This window comes from Anomaloglossus baeobatrachus, chromosome 4 (genome assembly GCF_048569485.1).
Source record: "Anomaloglossus baeobatrachus isolate aAnoBae1 chromosome 4, aAnoBae1.hap1, whole genome shotgun sequence".
NCBI lineage: Eukaryota > Metazoa > Chordata > Amphibia > Anura > Aromobatidae > Anomaloglossus > Anomaloglossus baeobatrachus.
The window spans coordinates 305408531-305426583 of record NC_134356.1 but is presented as its reverse complement, the minus strand read 5'-3'; the positions used below and the strand labels follow the sequence as shown (position 1 = coordinate 305426583).

The following is an 18053-nucleotide window of genomic DNA, read 5'->3' as shown; positions in this document are numbered from 1 at the left end:
TTCGAGGTTTTCAAAATTTCTTTCAGCCAATGTGCTGGATAGGATCGATTTTAATAGCCCTTTACTTTGACAAGTGTCAGGAGGCTTTTTTGCTATAATTGAAGCTATATGTTAGGTCCAATAACAATTCATATCATATTTTGCAGACAGCCTGGAAGTTATTCTGGTCAACTGTTGCTTTCTAGATATGAATATAGTTTTGGCTGGTTTTGACATAAATTTAGTGTGAATTGGCTTTTTTAACCTTATACCATGTCAGTGTCTAAAAGGAGACTATAGTGATTTCTTTGTTATTGATAGTTTGTCTATCCTGACTGGGGCTTGCACGTTTCTCCTTTATCTTTTTAATATAGGCAGTAAATGTAATAGTTAATGATTTTAAATTAACTAAGTTATATATTTTTCCTCTCACTGTGCTGCTGTTCTAGCCTATAATCTACTACAAGCTGTAATCAAGTTAATAAATATAGTTAACAATTTTTTTGGGTATGGGAATCTGTCATTTTTTAGCAGGACATAGGAATGGTATCTAAACTTTTTTACAGAGTTGCTATTGCTAAATGCATCCCAAAGTGGCATAAAGGGGGGCATAGGATATGAGCACATCCTCTGATGTTTTTGAAACAAGTAAGATATATCTGACAAGCTGTTTTTCCAATTCCAAGAATGCCACATTGGAATGGTGTTTAGTTGATGAAGTTGCTCCTTCTAGTTCATAGTTATTTGGGTATCAATTGCTAAGAGACTGTCTTATTGATAGTTTTCCTTTAAAAGGGTGCTCCCTTTTCCATAACTGATCGCATATCACAAGGACATAACAACATTTGATAAACACTATGGGTCTGACCTCTAGCTGCTCCATGATGCCTGAGAATGAAGGCATTGCAGTGCAGATAATCCTGGAAGCAGGGAGGAATATAGGGTGGTGGGACCTCCAAACATGTACATAGATATCTGGTAGATAGACTTTCCTGGGAAAGCCCCTTTATTAGATTTTTGGACCATTGCAGATCTATACCTTTTTGTGACATGCTTCTCAATATTTTCACTGCTTAAATGCAGGTCAGCTTAAAGGCAAAGTTCTACTTAGGGAAAAATTGTGTGTAATAAGATTCCCACATCGAGTTGAGCAAAAACATTCAGACAAATCTGACTCAGCAGCCCCTTTAGTAGTTCACAGCCCTGTGAACCTCCTATCTGCTGACATGCCTGGTGCCTTGGCTAATAAGTAGACCTGCTGTAGCATCATTGCTGCAGCATGCGTAAGGTCTTGCCAGATGTACTGGTAAGGAGAAGCACCTGGGCATAATTAGGAGAAGGTTAGTAGAGTTCGGATCTGGTCACCATAGACTATCGAAGGGACCTCTGGACCAATACTTTGAGTCATTTTACTACTGAAGATTATTTGAAAGAAAGTCTATTGATTATATCCACTTTTGTAGATGTAAAATTACTGAATTTTTTTAATATTTATGCCTTTGGGAATTTGAAGATACCTTGCACCAGGTTGCTTAATAAGCAAATCTATGCATGCCCACTATACTACTAAGATTAGTACACACTTGCATTCTAAACTTGTGCTCATGTTCAGTTCTTAATAAATATATTTAAATAACATAAATGTAGAAAAGAATTACTACCAACTACTGTGCTTTGTGAATGTACCATGGTAAGAACAATGAAGCTACGGATGAGGTCAACATTCAAATACTACACACTATAGCAGCATTGTACAAATAGCAGAATATCAGAATCTAAAAAATCTGCAGCATATCCTCCATCCTTAATAGTACATAAATATTGGTCAACGTATCCACAGCATTTTAAAGTCCAGATACAAATGAAATACAGTAATGACATGTTAAAACAGAAACCAAACAATATTTACTTAGTGGGTCTAATAAAACAATGGGAACAGACAATTTCTTTCTGCATGTGTGCTATGTGCTTCTTAACCATGGCAGCTGCATTTAGTAATATGGAGTGTGACCTACAGGCAGATATATGAATCCATGTAATATCGATATTTCACCTGTATATTTTTGGCTTGACAAAAATTGACAAAGATCCCAAATAAAATGATATGGACAACATATTTCCTATCAATCTTTTACTCGGCCATGTACAGTTTGTGTATTTTTTTGTTTTATCTTTTTTGTTTTGTAACATTTATTTTGTATCTTTGCTTCATTCATAACAATTATAATTTTCAGGAGAAGAAAACGTTTTGTTCTCATTTCTTGTCACTTTAAAGAATTAAATATATTTTTGTATTTCACACTTATGTTAATTATGTGAGATGTTTGTATTTAAAAAACAAAATAAAAAAAATCATAAAATTATTTTTTACATTTTCACTAAAAATAGGTGACAAAATTAAATGTGTAAACTGTATTTTCTTTGGCTGTTTCTAACATTTAGAAGATTACCAGATGTGTTTAGAATTTACTTTAGGCAATAGTTTGAAGGTCTTTTCCTGTTTATCTATATTTTCCTAAATGTGATTAGGATATGATTTTATGGCACTTGCTAATATATAAGTATTACAGGTTCTCCTATACTTGTTAGTGCAGCTTTCCTAACAGATTGCACTGGTCTGCTGTCCATAATATGGTAGCTGATGGAGGAACATGTAACTAAACTCAATCCTCCTCCTTCTCCTCCACTTTCAGACTTTATGTATACTGATATTGGTTTGTTTGTATCTTTAACTATTTTTTTTTCTACTATCTATTTAGATTTATAGTATAGAAAATTGTTAACTACCTATCAAATGGTATATCATTATTGTACGCAAGTAGGCTGAGTCCTTGGATACAAGTAAAAAAAAGTCTTGATGGTTACAGAATCTGTGAAGAAGGAAAGTTTTAAAAATACTAATATAGTCTAAAACCCTTGTGTTAGGTTATCTGGTATTAGTCAGATATTTTAATGTTAGGGCATTTATGAAAATAAATAAATGTTAGTGGGTTCATCTTTATGCATGTATGGTGATCTAAAGGCATCATAAGAGGGTTCATAAAAGCAATGTCTTTACAGATGGAATGGGCTATTCCATAGACTAAAATTTCTCAATAGCATAATACCTACAGGAACTTTTTTGCCTCCAGTCGCAAGATGAGGAGCTAAGAAAAAAGCTAACACAATTAGGAGATATCAGTATGGACTAGCTGTAACAATGCCAGTGTCATTGTACTGTATATAGTGCGACTCTTAATTAAATGCTGAAAGGGATATTAATGTTAATGTTGGTGAAAGTCAGTCATGACGGCTATTGATGTGTTAATATTTTAAAATGGCAATCAATGATTTGAAAAAGCTATTCGAAAGAGCCAAAGAAAATAATGTTTCTTTTTTCTGAGACCCAACACGGTATAGGATGTAATTGATAATGAACGTAGCTATTGACAAAGTGAGGAAGATGAGTTTTATCTCCAGGTGAGTAAGCTCACAATTATTCATCTCCTCTGCAACAAAATGAAACATCATATTTTGCCCATTAAAATCAGTGGACTGAATATAATTATAGAGGGACAACTTCGAAGAAATCATGCCCTGTTGTAGATGGACTTTGAGACTTTTAGAGTTACTCTTGCAGCTCGTCTTTGCTGTGGGTAATAGATTGACAGGGAATAAAAACATGGGTTATCTAAAGCAGACAACACCTTTAAGCAATCATATGCTATTCATTGTGAACATTTGGAAGGACGTAAGTAGGTCTAAGTAATAATGTACTAAAAATATATATATATATATATATATATATATATATATATATATAAAATCAACCAACTAGCTAATGACATAACTACATTTATCCCTAATCCAACAGTTTTAAATAGTCACTGTTTAAAGTATTTTTATGATTTGTATGGGATCAGACTGCAACTTTTCAAAATAAAATTCTTAAACTTGAAAGTCTTACCAAGGAATAAGTCCATTGCACAATGTTTGTGTTTTGACATATGTAAAGTTAGCTATAGTTAGGGGAAATTGTGTTTTACATTACTCTGTTGTAAGCAACCTTCTACTTGAAGGCCATAGTTATGTCTTTTTCAGTCAAGTTAATTATATAACCACATATTTAGAATTTGAAGCAGTCATTATATGCTGATTAAAATGTTTAATTTCTTTACTGTGATTTACTAAGTGTAAATTATTGTATTACAGGACCTATAGCACATCAATCTTCCGTTTTAGCAAAAGTGAGGTTGAGCGGACTTGTACCAAGCTGTGTAACATAATAATGACCAATTATGTGCTAATTCTATCAGAAAAATCCAAATTTACACCGTACATTTATGTAGCAATGGCAAACCATTAAACTTGAAGATGGTCCCAAAGTTGAGGCAAGTTATTGGTAAATATGCAATGGGTGATGTTGAGTCAAAGACATGTTGGTTTCTTTTGTAATTTGTATGTTTTAACACAATTGGTGAATACAGTAATGATCCATTTGAGGCAATTTGTGGAACTAATCTAAAAAAAATATAGGATGAAGGAGTAATATTTCATTGAGAAATGCAATTGACACTGAAAGACATGAAGTAGGGAAATCCAGTGAGGTATAGTAAGAATTGTCTTCTTCAATGATTGCCTTTATGTGCCTTTACAACAATGTGGTGGTAATGGTACGTAGACACCTTGTAGGCAAGATCAACTTCCATCTTATGGTTTTGATGGATGAACCCAGTCGTATATCACAAGTGGAATGCTTATCCCGGAGAATAGCACCCCAAGTACAAAGAAAGCACATGCCTGTAGAGAAAAAAAGCAATAAAATGCTGTATTAAGTAGAGAAAATAGGAACATGTTGCCAGACACATTCAATAAATCAGTTGTAATGAATGAAGCAACCATATCTGTTGTTTTGCTGATGTTCAGTGCTCATTATATATAACCTACCACGGTTAATATATAATGAAAAGAAGGCAAAATGCTTGTCTAGTGTTTATAACATTGTTAGCCATTTACAGCAGGCACAAAACATATGCTTTACCATGCCTCATTATATATAAACATTTATGCATTTAATATAAGTCACTTCCCAACCTCCTTGAAAGTGCCAGAACACCACTTTATACTATAATAACCAAACAAACTTGTGGTATGATTCTTTAAATAAAATTAATTTTTATTATTTATGCATTTAAAATTGCCTCAGCAAAGAGTCCTCAAGGGGTTAACAGAATTGCATGCACATCATTTACAGTAGTTGCGATCAATTAACATTTTAAGGCACATACAGTGTTAGGGTCAATTAAGGTTAGAGGTCACTCATATAGGGTTAGGGTATAGTACATCAAAGTAAATATCAATTCACATTATGGTTTCCCATTACCACTTATTAATGATAGTGTGCTCAACCTCACTACTACCTATAATGAACACCGAACTGTGTGTCTATAGTATAAGAAGGCCCTGTATGTATACTAAAGCCATGAATGGTTTGTTATTAACACATAAATAATCAACTATATGATCACAACCATAGTACAATACTGACCAATTTGCAGCAAGTCCGGATACCCCACCAGTCCCTACGCGCGTTTCACCTCTTCTTCAGGAGACGTATGGTGGACTGTGTGTAGGTCAGGTATATATAGTATGGGCAATCAGTTTTAGATTGGGAAAGGATGGACTTCCTGTAGAGCCACGTGGGTAGTATCCGACGTTCCCATAGGGGAGGTCGGGTGTCAATCAATGCAAGGTGGAATCCTAATCTACTGTGATCAACACTTCCACATAGTCCGATTTACTAAGCCCCATGAATGCAGCAAGCAGATCACGTGATGCGGCCTTAGCCAATGAAACGTCCTGACAGGCCAGCAAGAGCCTCCTTAACTAGACGCATTAGCCGCCAGTGAAAGAGGCCAGATCAGCCCATTACAGCTGTGTCATCGGACGTGACGTCTGTTGTCAAGGCAACCTCAAGCGTCCAACTGACAAACATATGTCCCGGACATGGCTTCATCTAAAGACAAGTATAAACTTATGTTACCAAGGTGCAGTCAGTCGGGAAACAAACATCCGTCAGTATAGTGGCCGAGCTGCCGACCGCACAGTTACAATCAGCACGTATATGACAGCCAGTAGCTGCGCTCTTCAGTGACAAAAAGCAAATCACGTGATGCGGTTTTAGCCAATGAGACGTCCTGACAGGACAGTGAAAGCCTCTTTAAACTAGACGCTTCAGCCGCCAGTCAAAGAGACCAGGTCAGCCTATTACAGCCACGTCATAGGACGTGACGTGTGTTGTCAAGGCAACCTCTAGCGTCCAACTGACAAACATATGTCCCGGGTGCGGCTTCATCTAAAGACACGTATAAACTTATGTTACCAAGGTGCAGTCAGCCGGGTAACAAACATCTGTCAGTATAGCGGCCGAACTTCAGACCAAACAGTTACAATCAGTACGTATATGACAACCAATAGCTGCGCTCCTTAGTGACAGAAAGCAACTCACGTGATGCTTTTATTCCAATGAGGAGTTTTTATCAAAGCACCAAGGGACGCTCGGACGTAAACAACTTATTCACCAGTGGGAGCGGCCAAATTCACCCATCCTATCTACGTCACGGGCCGTGGCGTGTATAACTATAGCAACCTCAATAGTTTGTTTTGGCGTAGAATAACTCATATGAGTGCCGGGTCCAGTCGCAGCCCGAGCAAATTCCAGACCGCACTCAAACCTCGTGGCCCTACAAAAGTTACCTCTAATCCCGTGTATATCCTCCGGTTTGCAACATTACACACATGGTTCTGAATGCCGCCCGATAGGCCATCTACACAATGCAGAGCCACGCAAAACTGATTGCCCATACTATATATACCTGACCTACACACAGTCCACCATACGTCCCCTGAAGAAGAGGTGAAACGCGCGTAAGGACTGGTGGGGTATCCGGACTTGCTGCAAATTGGTCAGTATTGCACTATGGTTGTGATCATATAGTTGATTATTTATGTGTTAATAACAAACCATTCATGGCTTTAGTATACATACAGGGCCTTCTTATACTATAGACACACAGTTCGGTGTTCATTATAGGTAGTAGTGAGGTTGAGCACACTATCATTAATAAGTGGTAATGGGAAACCATAATGTGAATTGATATTTACTTTGATGTACTATACCCTAACCCTATATGAGTGACCTCTAACCTTAATTGACCCTAACACTGTATGTGCCTTAAAATGTTAATTGATCGCAACTACTGTAAATGATGTGCATGCAATTCTGTTAACCCCTTGAGGACTCTTTGCTGAGGCAATTTTAAATGCATAAATAATAAAAATTAATTTTATTTAAAGAATCATACCACAAGTTCGTTTGGTTATTAAACATTTATGCATGCAGCTTATAGTAAAAAATAATTTTATGATAGTACATTTTGCATTATAGGTGAGGTCAGTGTTTCCTGAACTCCATTCCTTCCTCACAGCCCACAACAGTTCACGTTTTCAGGATTTACTTAGTATTTAATAGGTAATGGAAACATTATCAAGGTATCACCTGTGTAATTTGTTTGAAATTGTGTAAGGTAATGATGCAACCAATTTAGACAAAAATAGCTGGCAATCACATGAAAAAAATGAGAATTAAAATTCATAGGCTAGAAAATATAATATACATTAATCCACAAGGAGAAGATCCAATGTCAAAAAGACATATAATGTGGTCTTTGAGTAAAACTCAACAGAATCCTTACAACATACTCAAAAGACCATTTGCAATCAAAAATACAAAATCTTTATTGAGACATGATTTAGAACATAAACACACACATGTCACACACATGTCAGTTTCCCTGAGTAGGCCTCACTAGTACTATATTGATATTATTCTATGTTATCTATGCCATGTTCAAAGGGATGTGGCACTCTCGTGCTGCCTCTCTCTGCACATTGCCTTTTTTAGCCTTTTGAATAATAGGGACGCTTTTCTTGTCTTTCCTTTTCTTATACTGGAAATTTTTGAAATTCTTATTGTAATAATTAATGGATATTATGATAAAGTACTCTGTGATTCACTAATGTTGTGATGAATTTCATGCCTGACCTATGTCATAATACATTCTTGGAGCTTTACATTCCTTCAGTAATAATGATACATTGATCCTCTTTTTTGAATGTCATTGAACATGTTAAAAATATATACTATATGAATTTCCTATTGAATCCTTTTGCATCACCATTATGCTTTTAATGAGTACAGACCGCTTATGTACAATTTTAAGTAATATCAGGATCTATCTAATTGTAGAACCTAAACAATTAAATAAACCTGATTCATATACTGGGGATAGTGAGCATTACAGTTCTTCTTTTTTGCCTTAAGCAACACTGGGATTAACATGTAGAACTCAATGTAAAAATGTACATCATGTATCAGGCTTGACCATCATGCGGATTATCATGTCTTTTCAATTGTGACAGACTCTTTTATCACACGTTTTTTATGTATTTCTTTTAACATGTCTGTATGTTTATGTTCTTAATCATGTCTCAATAAAGATTTTGTATTTTTGATTGCAAATGGTCTTGTGAGTATGTTGTAAGAATTTTCTAGAAAATATAATATGCAGGCTGCTTGTATGGCTAATTTGGACAATATAGCTGCTTCTAGATATACAATTAAAAATACACATGTTAAAGATAAAGTATTCAATTTTAATATGATAAAAATACCGTATTTTTTGTTTAATAAGATGCACCGGATTATAAGACGCACCCCAAATTTAGAGGAGGAAAATAGGAAAAAATTTATTTTAATGTTAAAATGAGGGTCTGTCTTATAATCCTTGTGTGTCTTAATCCAAACGCTCACTGGGGAAGCGACGGTGGTGGAACGGCTGAGGAAGGTCACAGGAGGCAGAGTCAATGATACTGCGGGCTCGGGGGTGTCTCGGTGGTAGGCAACATTGATCTGCTGGCGGGCTGTCGTGGCGCATGCCATTGATCTGCCGGTGGGCTGCGGGGGTGTCACTGCAGTGGAGCGATTCCAGAGAGTCACAGGACGGGGTATATCGGCAGCAGGTGCCATTGATCTGACTGAGGGCTCCGTTGAATCGCCCGCGGTTGACGAGATGGACTTCAAGAAAAATGGCAGCAGAGGCAGCGCATGCGCAGATAGGACTCCATGGCCATTTTCTTGACGTCCATTGCAGCAATCTGTGTACGATCCGCCTTTGTGGCCATTTTCTTGAAGTCCATTGCGTCAACCGGGGGCGATTCAATGGAGCCCACAGTCAGATCAATCTACCTGCCACCGAGTCACCCCATCCTGTGACCCACCTAAGCTGCTCTACTGCTCCTCCTAGCCCTCAGTATTCCCGACCTTGCCTCCTATGACCCTGCTCCACCACCGTCACCCTGGGAGGCCATATCCCCTGTTTTGGGGGGAAAAAGTGCATTGGTAAAACATGCTTGGCATGTTTTAACTATTTTACCCAATTGTCCAAATTACCAGCTGCATTGTCCAAATTAGCCATACTAGCAGCCTGTATATTGTATTTTTCTAGCCTATGAATTTTAATTCTCATTTATGTGCATGTGATTGTCAGCCAATTTTGTCTAAATTGGTCACATCTAGAGTTGAGCGAACCGGTCCCGGTTCGTCTCGAGGTCGGTTCGCCGAACGGAGGTCCCGTTCGAGTTCGGTTCGTCGAACGTTCGACGAACCGAACTCGAACTGCATAGAAAACAATGGCAGGCATTCAAAAACACATAAAAACAACTAGAAAACACACTCAAAGGTGTCCAAAAGGTGATAAACAACTCACAACACAACACAAACACATGGGAAAGTGACAAGGACATATACTCATGCGAAAACAAAACAGCTGGACAAGGAAAAAGAGGAGGACACACAGATATATGAGTATATGCAAGGAAACATCGATGCCATTACTGTGCAACTTGAGCCCTGCTCATTTTAGGCTTCCAATCTGGATAAATTGCCTGAGCTCGCCACGTACGCCTTGGGGATCTTGTGTCCTGCAGCCAGCGTTCTCTCGGAACCTGTCTTCAGTGCTGCTGGGGGTCTGCTGGCAGATAAGCACACGTGTCTGTCCACTGACAATGTGGACATGGCTCTCAGAGGACTTTTCTTCCCCTGGGTCAGCCAGGGGACGGGAAAGGCACGCGTATTTTTGAGAGTGCTTCATGCAAAGCATCTTTTTCTTTTTCAAAAGGGGGGTCAACTGATGCCAGTCAAGTGGGGTAAGTGTGGCCCAATTAGTGGCAACGAGGGAGACTGTGGTTGGAGTCCCCTCGCTGTGTTTCTAAAAGAACCAAGATGAACAAGTCATGGCTCTCAGAGGACTTTTCTTCCCCTGGGTCAGCCAGGGGACGGGAAAGGCACGCGTATTTTTGAGAGTGCTTCATGCAAAGCATCTTTTTCTTTTTCAAAAGGGGGGTCAACCGATGCCAGTCAAGTGGGGTGTGTGTGGCCCAATTAGTGTCAACGAGGGAGACTGTGGTTGGAGTCCCCTCGCTGTGTTTATAAAAGAACCAAGATGAACAAGTCATGGCTCTCAGAGGACTTTTCTTCCCCTGGGTCAGCCAGGGGACGGGAAAGGCACGCGTATTTTTGAGAGTGCTTCATGCAAAGCATCTTTTTCTTTTTCAAAAGGGGGGTCAACCGATGCCAGTCAAGTGGGGTGTGTGTGGCACAGTTAGTGTAAACGAGGGAGACTGTGGTTGGAGTCCCCTCGCTGTGTTTTACATGCTTTTAGAAGGGCATGACATGGCTTGGAGGTTGACTTTCAGCATCTGCAAACTGTTGCCTACCAAAATGCTGCCTTTCCAACACCTGTGGTTATAGACAATGAGGAACATACTGATGAAGATGAGACGCAGATACCCGATTGGGATGACAACTTAAATATTCGGTCAGGGCAAGAAGAGGCTCGTTCTGAGGGGGAGGGGAGTGCAAACACAACAATTGATGATGAAGTTCTAGATCCCACCTACTGTCAACCCACAGTCAGACACTCGAGGAGGTCAACAGAGGCGGTGGAGGAGGATGCAACCGACGACGAAGTTACCTTGCGCCTTCCTGGACAGAGTCGGAGCACTAGTAGCACGTCTACAACTGCATCCTCAGCCACCACTCTGCCTCTGAGCATTATTCGGGGTGGATCAACAGGTCGCATGGCCTCTAAGCCTTGCCTAGCCTGGTCCTTTTTTGACATAGAAAAAGATCGCCCAAATTATGTGATCTGTAAAATTTGTCATGGTTCTCTTAGTAGAGGTCAAAACCTCAGCAGTTTGACAACTTCTTCCATGAATCGTCACATGAATAAATATGATATGGCCCGGTGGGAAGCTCACCGTGCTGCAATGCGGCCTAGCGGAGCGAATCATCCACCGCCTGCCCCTTCCAGTGCATCCGCGCGCTCGTCATCTTCTAGGACTGTGGGGACAGCTGTCACACCTGTTTTTCCACCCACAACTTCCACCACTGTAACCGCAACAGGCAGTTTGCTTGGTAGGTCGTCAGTTGGTTTGGAAGGGGAAACAAGTGAGTGTGTACAGCTCTCTCAGACATCGATAGCACCAACGTTGGATGAAGGCAACATCATGTCTCCGCCTGCACTTTCCTCACAAACCTGCATTTTTCCAGGGACACCCTACTCAACACCGTCTACACACAGCAGCCAGATCTCTGTCCCTCAGATGTGGTCAAATAAAAGGCCACTTCCTGCGACCCATGACAAAGCGAAGAGGTTGACTCTATCCCTCTGTAAGCTGTTGGCTACCGAAATGCTGCCTTTCCGCCTAGTGGACACACAGGATTTTAGAGACCTTATGTCTGTCGCTGTGATCCAGTACAAGATGCCCAATCACCACTGCTTCTCCAAGAACAGCATGCCCGCGCTACACCAGCATGTCGCACACAACATCACCACTTCCTTGAGAAACTCTGTGTGCGACAGGGTGCATTTCAACACAGATACTTGGACCAGTAAGCAGGTCACTGACTGGGCACTGGCAAACTATGGTGAGAGATGGAGAAGGGTCTGCTGTCCAAGTCTTGCCGTCCCCACGAGTTGTTTCAATCCTTCTTCTGTATGTAGAAGTTAATACACTGCTTCTGCCTCTTCAACCTCGTGTGGGTCCTCCACCTTGGCGCAAACCCTGTGTGGTCAGGCCACCCTTCCTTGTAACTGCGCACAAGCACTACCACACACCTCCTTACTATGCTGGCAGCAGAGCTCAATGCCATCAGGCGGTCAAAGTTTTACTTTGAAATGTATGGGAAATGTGAGTCACACCGCTGAGAAGTTGTGGACGGTTAGCTCTGGAGACCGAGTTTCATCAATGGTTGCCTCCACTCAACCAGCAGCCAGGGAAGGCCGGGTGCGACAATGATGCAAACATGGGTGCGGCCCTTCGCTGTGACAATGTGACACACATGGCTTGTGTGGTTCACGTGTTGAACCTGGTTGTCCAGCAATTTTTAAAGCACTATCCTGGACCACATGGCCTTCTGCAGAGAGCACGGTGTAACGCCTTCCTTGATCCACACACTCAGATGGGCTGTTAATGATAGGCTAGAGGGAAGCCACTCACCAAGCAGGACCCCTAGAACCCTGAAACCCTTTAACCCCTATACAGGGATTAGGAATTGCACAGGGCCCAAGGTGATTAATATCTGTGGAAGGCTGCAGTTCCAGAGAATAGTAGTCAGGCAGGGTCAAAACATTAATTGAGGAACAGGAACAGAATGGGACGGCCAGGACTTAATCAGAAAACAAGCAGAGGTGAAATGCGGATCGGCCAACAAGGTACATAAACAGCAAGCAGGAAAAGTAGTCAGGTAACAAGCACACAAAATCATAAAACTGAACTGGGGGTAAAAGTAACCAGAGGTCATAGCTATGTCTGGCAGTGGTCTGCAGACAGGATGGGCATAAAAAAGGGTGTGGTGTCTTCCCATTGGTTGTAGCTGAATGATGGTATTTCATCTGTGAGATACCCACCAGCTACATTCAGCCAGAGATTCTGCATCTGTCAAGGTAATGCAGCCCAGTGGGTGAGCATAACCTGCATCCACCTGCGCCGCTGGCATCGACTCCTCTCCCATCATCAGCACTATTCATGAAAGGAACACGTTGTCACCTGGCGACCGGAGTACAAATTGACGGAGCGGACTCCGTTGGTGACTTAACAGCCGTGTGCGGCAATGATGCAAACCTGGCTGCGGGCCATCCTCAGGGCAATGTGACACACGTGCCTTGTATGGCTCACGTGTTGAACCGAATTCTCCAGCAATTTTTAAAACACCATCACGGCCTACATGGCCTTGTGCAGCGTGCACGCTCGCTATGTGCTCACTTCCATCGTGCGCACACAGCAGCTCAACAACTTTCATCACTCCGGAAGTCTTAGGGTCTGGCAGTTAAACGCCGGAAATGCGATGTTCCGACACGCAGGAATTGGAATCTGCACATGTCGCAGCGTGTGTGGCAGCACCGCAGAGCCCTGCTGAAATACGGTATGACATATAGCCTGGGATAACTTGATCAAGAGGTGGTGCAGATCACGCTGCTGGAGTGGTGTCAGATCAAGGACCTATGCACCCTGCTACACAGTTTACAAATGTCGACGAAGATGTTTAGCACTGGCAATGTCATTCTCAGCGTGACAATTCTGGTCATCTACATGATCGAGCACACTGTAATTATTATTCGGAGTCAGGTGTTGGGACAAGAGGAAGGGGAGGAAGTACAGGAGGAGTCATATGCGGAAGGGATAACAAGATCTACGAGGTCCAGATGGTCAGCGGCACCTATGCGGCATTCATGGTGAGGGAGAGGGATTAACAAGGGCGCATAGTATCAGCAAAAAGTGTTGATGAAAGTGCAGGAGCCCATGAAGAAATGGAGGAGGAACTGGCGATGGGCATGGAAGACTCAGCAGATGAGTGAGAGCTTGCTCACATTTCGGTTATGCGAGGTTGTGGGGAGAGGGCAGAGGAAGGATGCACGATTCAGGATGCACGATGAAACTAATAGTAGCCTGAACCGAGTTAGACGCCATTCGGATCTGGAGACTGTGAGCCCTGTTAGCGTCACAGGGTCCACATGCCCACCCAGCCCAGGAACTCCCTGTTAACAACACAGGGGCCATTGAGTACGCTGACAGTGTGCGTAGGGGCACACCTGTGGACAGCAGGCACATCAGCAGCAGCAGGCCTGTTAATGCCACTGGGCTGCACAAGCAGGACTGGTAGGACAGGAGCTGGTCTTAACCGTTCTGCGTTACCAACTGTGGTGGTGGCCTGCATCGACACCCTATCCCTGCCTACCTCTGGCCTAAAGCCGCAATGGGTTCAACACATGGAGGTGTGCTCTTTCGTAGCATAATAGAAGACTACGCACCTCCTTGTTGGCTCCAGCCCCTTTTATAACCTGGGTCCGCCCCAAACCAGGGTGAACCACAATGCACCTCCTGGAGACAAAAGTAGAGTGACACGTCATGAGTGGCATAACTAGCGTCCTATTTGGAACCGCAACTTCAATGATGACCTCATGGCTGCCATGACCCAAACACCTCACCAGTCATCGTCTGACCATCAATAATGCGGTGACAAGTCATAGGGGTGGGCCTCTGCAAGCCATTTGGGAGGACACCTGATGCCCTGTGGTCTATATGGGACCCCCACATCAGGGGCAGGGCCAAAGAGTTCATTACCGGACCTAGTCTCTGATGCAGGAAGTGCCTGAGCATGCTCAGTAGCATGAAATACAGTCTCTGAAAAAAGACTATCAGCTTTAGCATGGTGTCTAGGCACAAAACAGGACTTAGACCCGGCACGGAATGCAAGCACCTGTGCAAAGAGGCTTTTCACACTTAGTGTGGGAGCATGCGCTGTATCCCGAAAAGAAGACTTAGCGTCAGGAATAACACAGTCAGACTGAGCATACTCACTAGGCGAAACACTGTAATTATGCTGCAGCTGGGGTAAATCGGCACACGCATGCGCACTAGCTGCCTCTCCACACTTAGACGTGGAGGGGAAATTGCTCTTGGAGATGCTGTCTATGAACAGAAGGAAAAGCTAAAGGAAGCCTGATTTTCTATCCCTCCGAATTATGAAATGCAGCAATGAATTCCATGAGTTTGCTATAACATTAGCGTAGCAAAATGTGCATGAGGGTGTCATGTAGAGGTGCTATAAATAGCTTGTCACCAGTGGGGCACTAATGGAATACAACAGCCAGTTCTATGATGCCACTAAATGGCAGTATTTTTTGCTATCATTATAGCTTATTAAAAACAGAGCAGGAGGGTGTCATGCAGAGGTGCTAGAAATAGCTTGTCACCAGTGGGGCACTAATGGAATACAACAGCCAGTTCTATGATGCCACTAAATGGCAGTATTTTTTGCTATCATTATAGCTTATTAAAAACAGAGCAGGAGGGTGTCATGCAGAGGTGCTAGAAATAGCTTGTCACCAGTGGGGCACTAATGGAATACAACAGCCAGTTCTATGATGCCACTAAATGGCAGTATTTTTTGCTATCATTATAGCTTATTAAAAACAGAGCAGGAGGGTGTCATGCAGAGGTGCTAGAAATAGCTTGTCACCAGTGGGGCACTAATGGAATACAACAGCCAGTTCTATGATGCCACTAAATGGCAGTATTTTGTGCTATCATTATAGCTTATTAAAAACAGAGCAGGAGGGTGTCATGCAGAGGTGCTAGAAATAGCTTGTCACCAGTGGGGCACTAATGGAATACAACAGCCAGTTCTATGATGCCACTAAATGGCAGTATTTTGTGCTATCATTATAGCTTATTAAAAACAGAGCAGGAGGGTGTCATGCAGAGGTGCTAGAAATAGCTTGTCACCAGTGGGGCACTAATGGAATACAACAGCCAGTTCTATGATGCCACTAAATGGCAGTATTTTGTGCTATCATTATAGCTTATTAAAAACAGAGCAGGAGGGTGTCATGCAGAGGTGCTAGAAATAGCTTGTCACCAGTGGGGCACTAATGGAATACAACAGCCAGTTCTATGATGCCACTAAATGGCAGTATTTTGTACTATCATTATAGCTTATTAAAAACAGAGCAGGAGGGTGTCATGCAGAGGTGCTGCACATAGATTTGCAGTAGTGTGACTAGACAAAAGTACAATAGCCACGTTTAGGATGCCACTAGGTACACTGACTGTTTGCTAGTATAATGGCTTAGTTTAAAAAAGTTGGAGTGTGCAATGCAGGCAGACGTGCTGCAAATATCTTTACAATAGTGTGAATAGACAAAAGTCCAATAGCCACGTTTAGGATGCCACTAGGTACACTGAGTGTTTGCTAGTATAATGGCTTAGTTAAAAAGAGTTGGAGTGTGCAATGCAGGCAGACGTGCTCTGCAAATGTCTTTGCACTAGTGGGACTATAGCAAAGTCCAATAGCCACGTTTAGGATGCCACTAGGTACACTGACTGTTTGCTAGTATAATGGCTTAGTTAAAAAGAGTTGGAGTGTGTAATGCAGGCAGACGTGCTCTGCAAATGTCTTTGCACTAGTGGGACTATAGCAAAGTCCAATAGCCACGTTTAGGATGCCACTAGGTACACTGACTGTTTGCTAGTATAATGGCTTAGTTAAAAAGAGTTGGAGTGTGCAATGCAGGCAGACGTGCTCTCCAAATGTCTTTGCACTAGTGGGACTATAGCAAAGTCCAATAGCCACGTTTAGGATGCCACTAGGTACGCTGACTGTTTGCTAGTATAATGGCTTAGTTAAAAAGAGTTGGAGTGTGCAATGCAGGCAGACGTGCTCTGCAAATGTCTTTGCACTAGTGGGACTATAGCAAAGTCCAATAGCCACGTTTAGGATGCCACTAGGTACACTGAGTGTTTGCTAGTATAATGGCTTAGTTATAATGAGTTGGAGTGTGCAGAGGACAGGAGGGTACAGTGCCAGGATTGTGGGTATGGGTAGAGGAATGGAAGCCTGCCTTTCTATTCCCTCCTAATGGTGAAATGCAGCGACGAAATCTCTGACCTTGGCTACACAGACGCTGTCGCTGTTTTCAGGACCTGTCACCTATGGCTCTCTGACCCTGCCGGTTTGAGCCCTTAAAAGGACTGCTAGAAAGTGCTCTCCCTAAGCTGTCTAACGCTGTGTATGGAGCGCATACAGCTGTATCGGCGATAGGACTCAGGAGGACGGAGCTGCGACAGTGATGTCTGACACCAAAGACGCAGAAGAGATAATGGCGTCCTGGAGGAAAATGTCCGGTTTTATAATGCAGGGACATGTGACATGGACATCCTATCACACATGCCGTTGCTTCTCTGGCTAAAAGTCCACTTAGCTGTGTGTGTGTCTGGGATTGGCTGACATGCTGGCCCGCCCCACTACACGCGCGCGCTTAGGGAAGGAAGACAAGGAAAAAAAAAAAAAAAATGGCGATCGCCATTATAGAAACAGCAGTGATCTGAAGGCGCTGTTCACGCACACTATACACTGAAATGTCATAATAGTGTGATTCACAGAGTGACTTACACTATTACAGCAGAAACCAAGCTAGGATTTAGCTGGTTTTTTGCTGCTAGAACCGTTCTCGAACGTTTCTAGAACTATCGAGCTTTTGCAAAAAGCTCGAGTTCTAGTTCGATCTAGAACAGGCCCCAAAATCACTGGAGCCTAGAACTGGAGAACCTCGAACCACGAACCGCGCTCAACTCTAGTCACATCATTACCTTACACAACTTCATGCGAACATTTATTTTTTCATTTCCAACAGTCATCTCAGCATTCGCACTAAAGCGGGCTTTACACGCTACGATATCGTTAATGATTTATCGTTGGGGTCACGTTGTTTGTGACGCACATCCAGTGTCATTAACGATACCGCAGCGTGTGACACTTATGTGCGACCTAAAACGATCGCAAAAGCGGCCAAAATCGTTTGCCGCGGAGAGGTCGTCCTAAAACACAAAATCGTTCTTTTTTAGCGATGTTGTTCGTCGTTCCTGCGGCAGCACACATCGCTATGTGTGACACCGCAGGAGCGAGGAACATC

General features: G+C 42.3%; 1 protein-coding gene across 1 annotated transcript in view; it reads right to left on the bottom strand.

Moving 5' to 3' along the window:
• Positions 1-255: 255 nt before the first annotated feature.
• The window catches only part of SLC38A1 (solute carrier family 38 member 1), a 135162-nt gene continuing 117364 nt past the window's right edge, over positions 256-18053 (bottom strand). Inside the window, exon 16 of the mRNA XM_075344960.1 lies at positions 256-4758. Within this exon, the coding sequence (XP_075201075.1) occupies positions 4669-4758 (90 nt within the window). The 3' untranslated portion in view covers positions 256-4668. The remainder of the gene's footprint in view (positions 4759-18053) is intronic.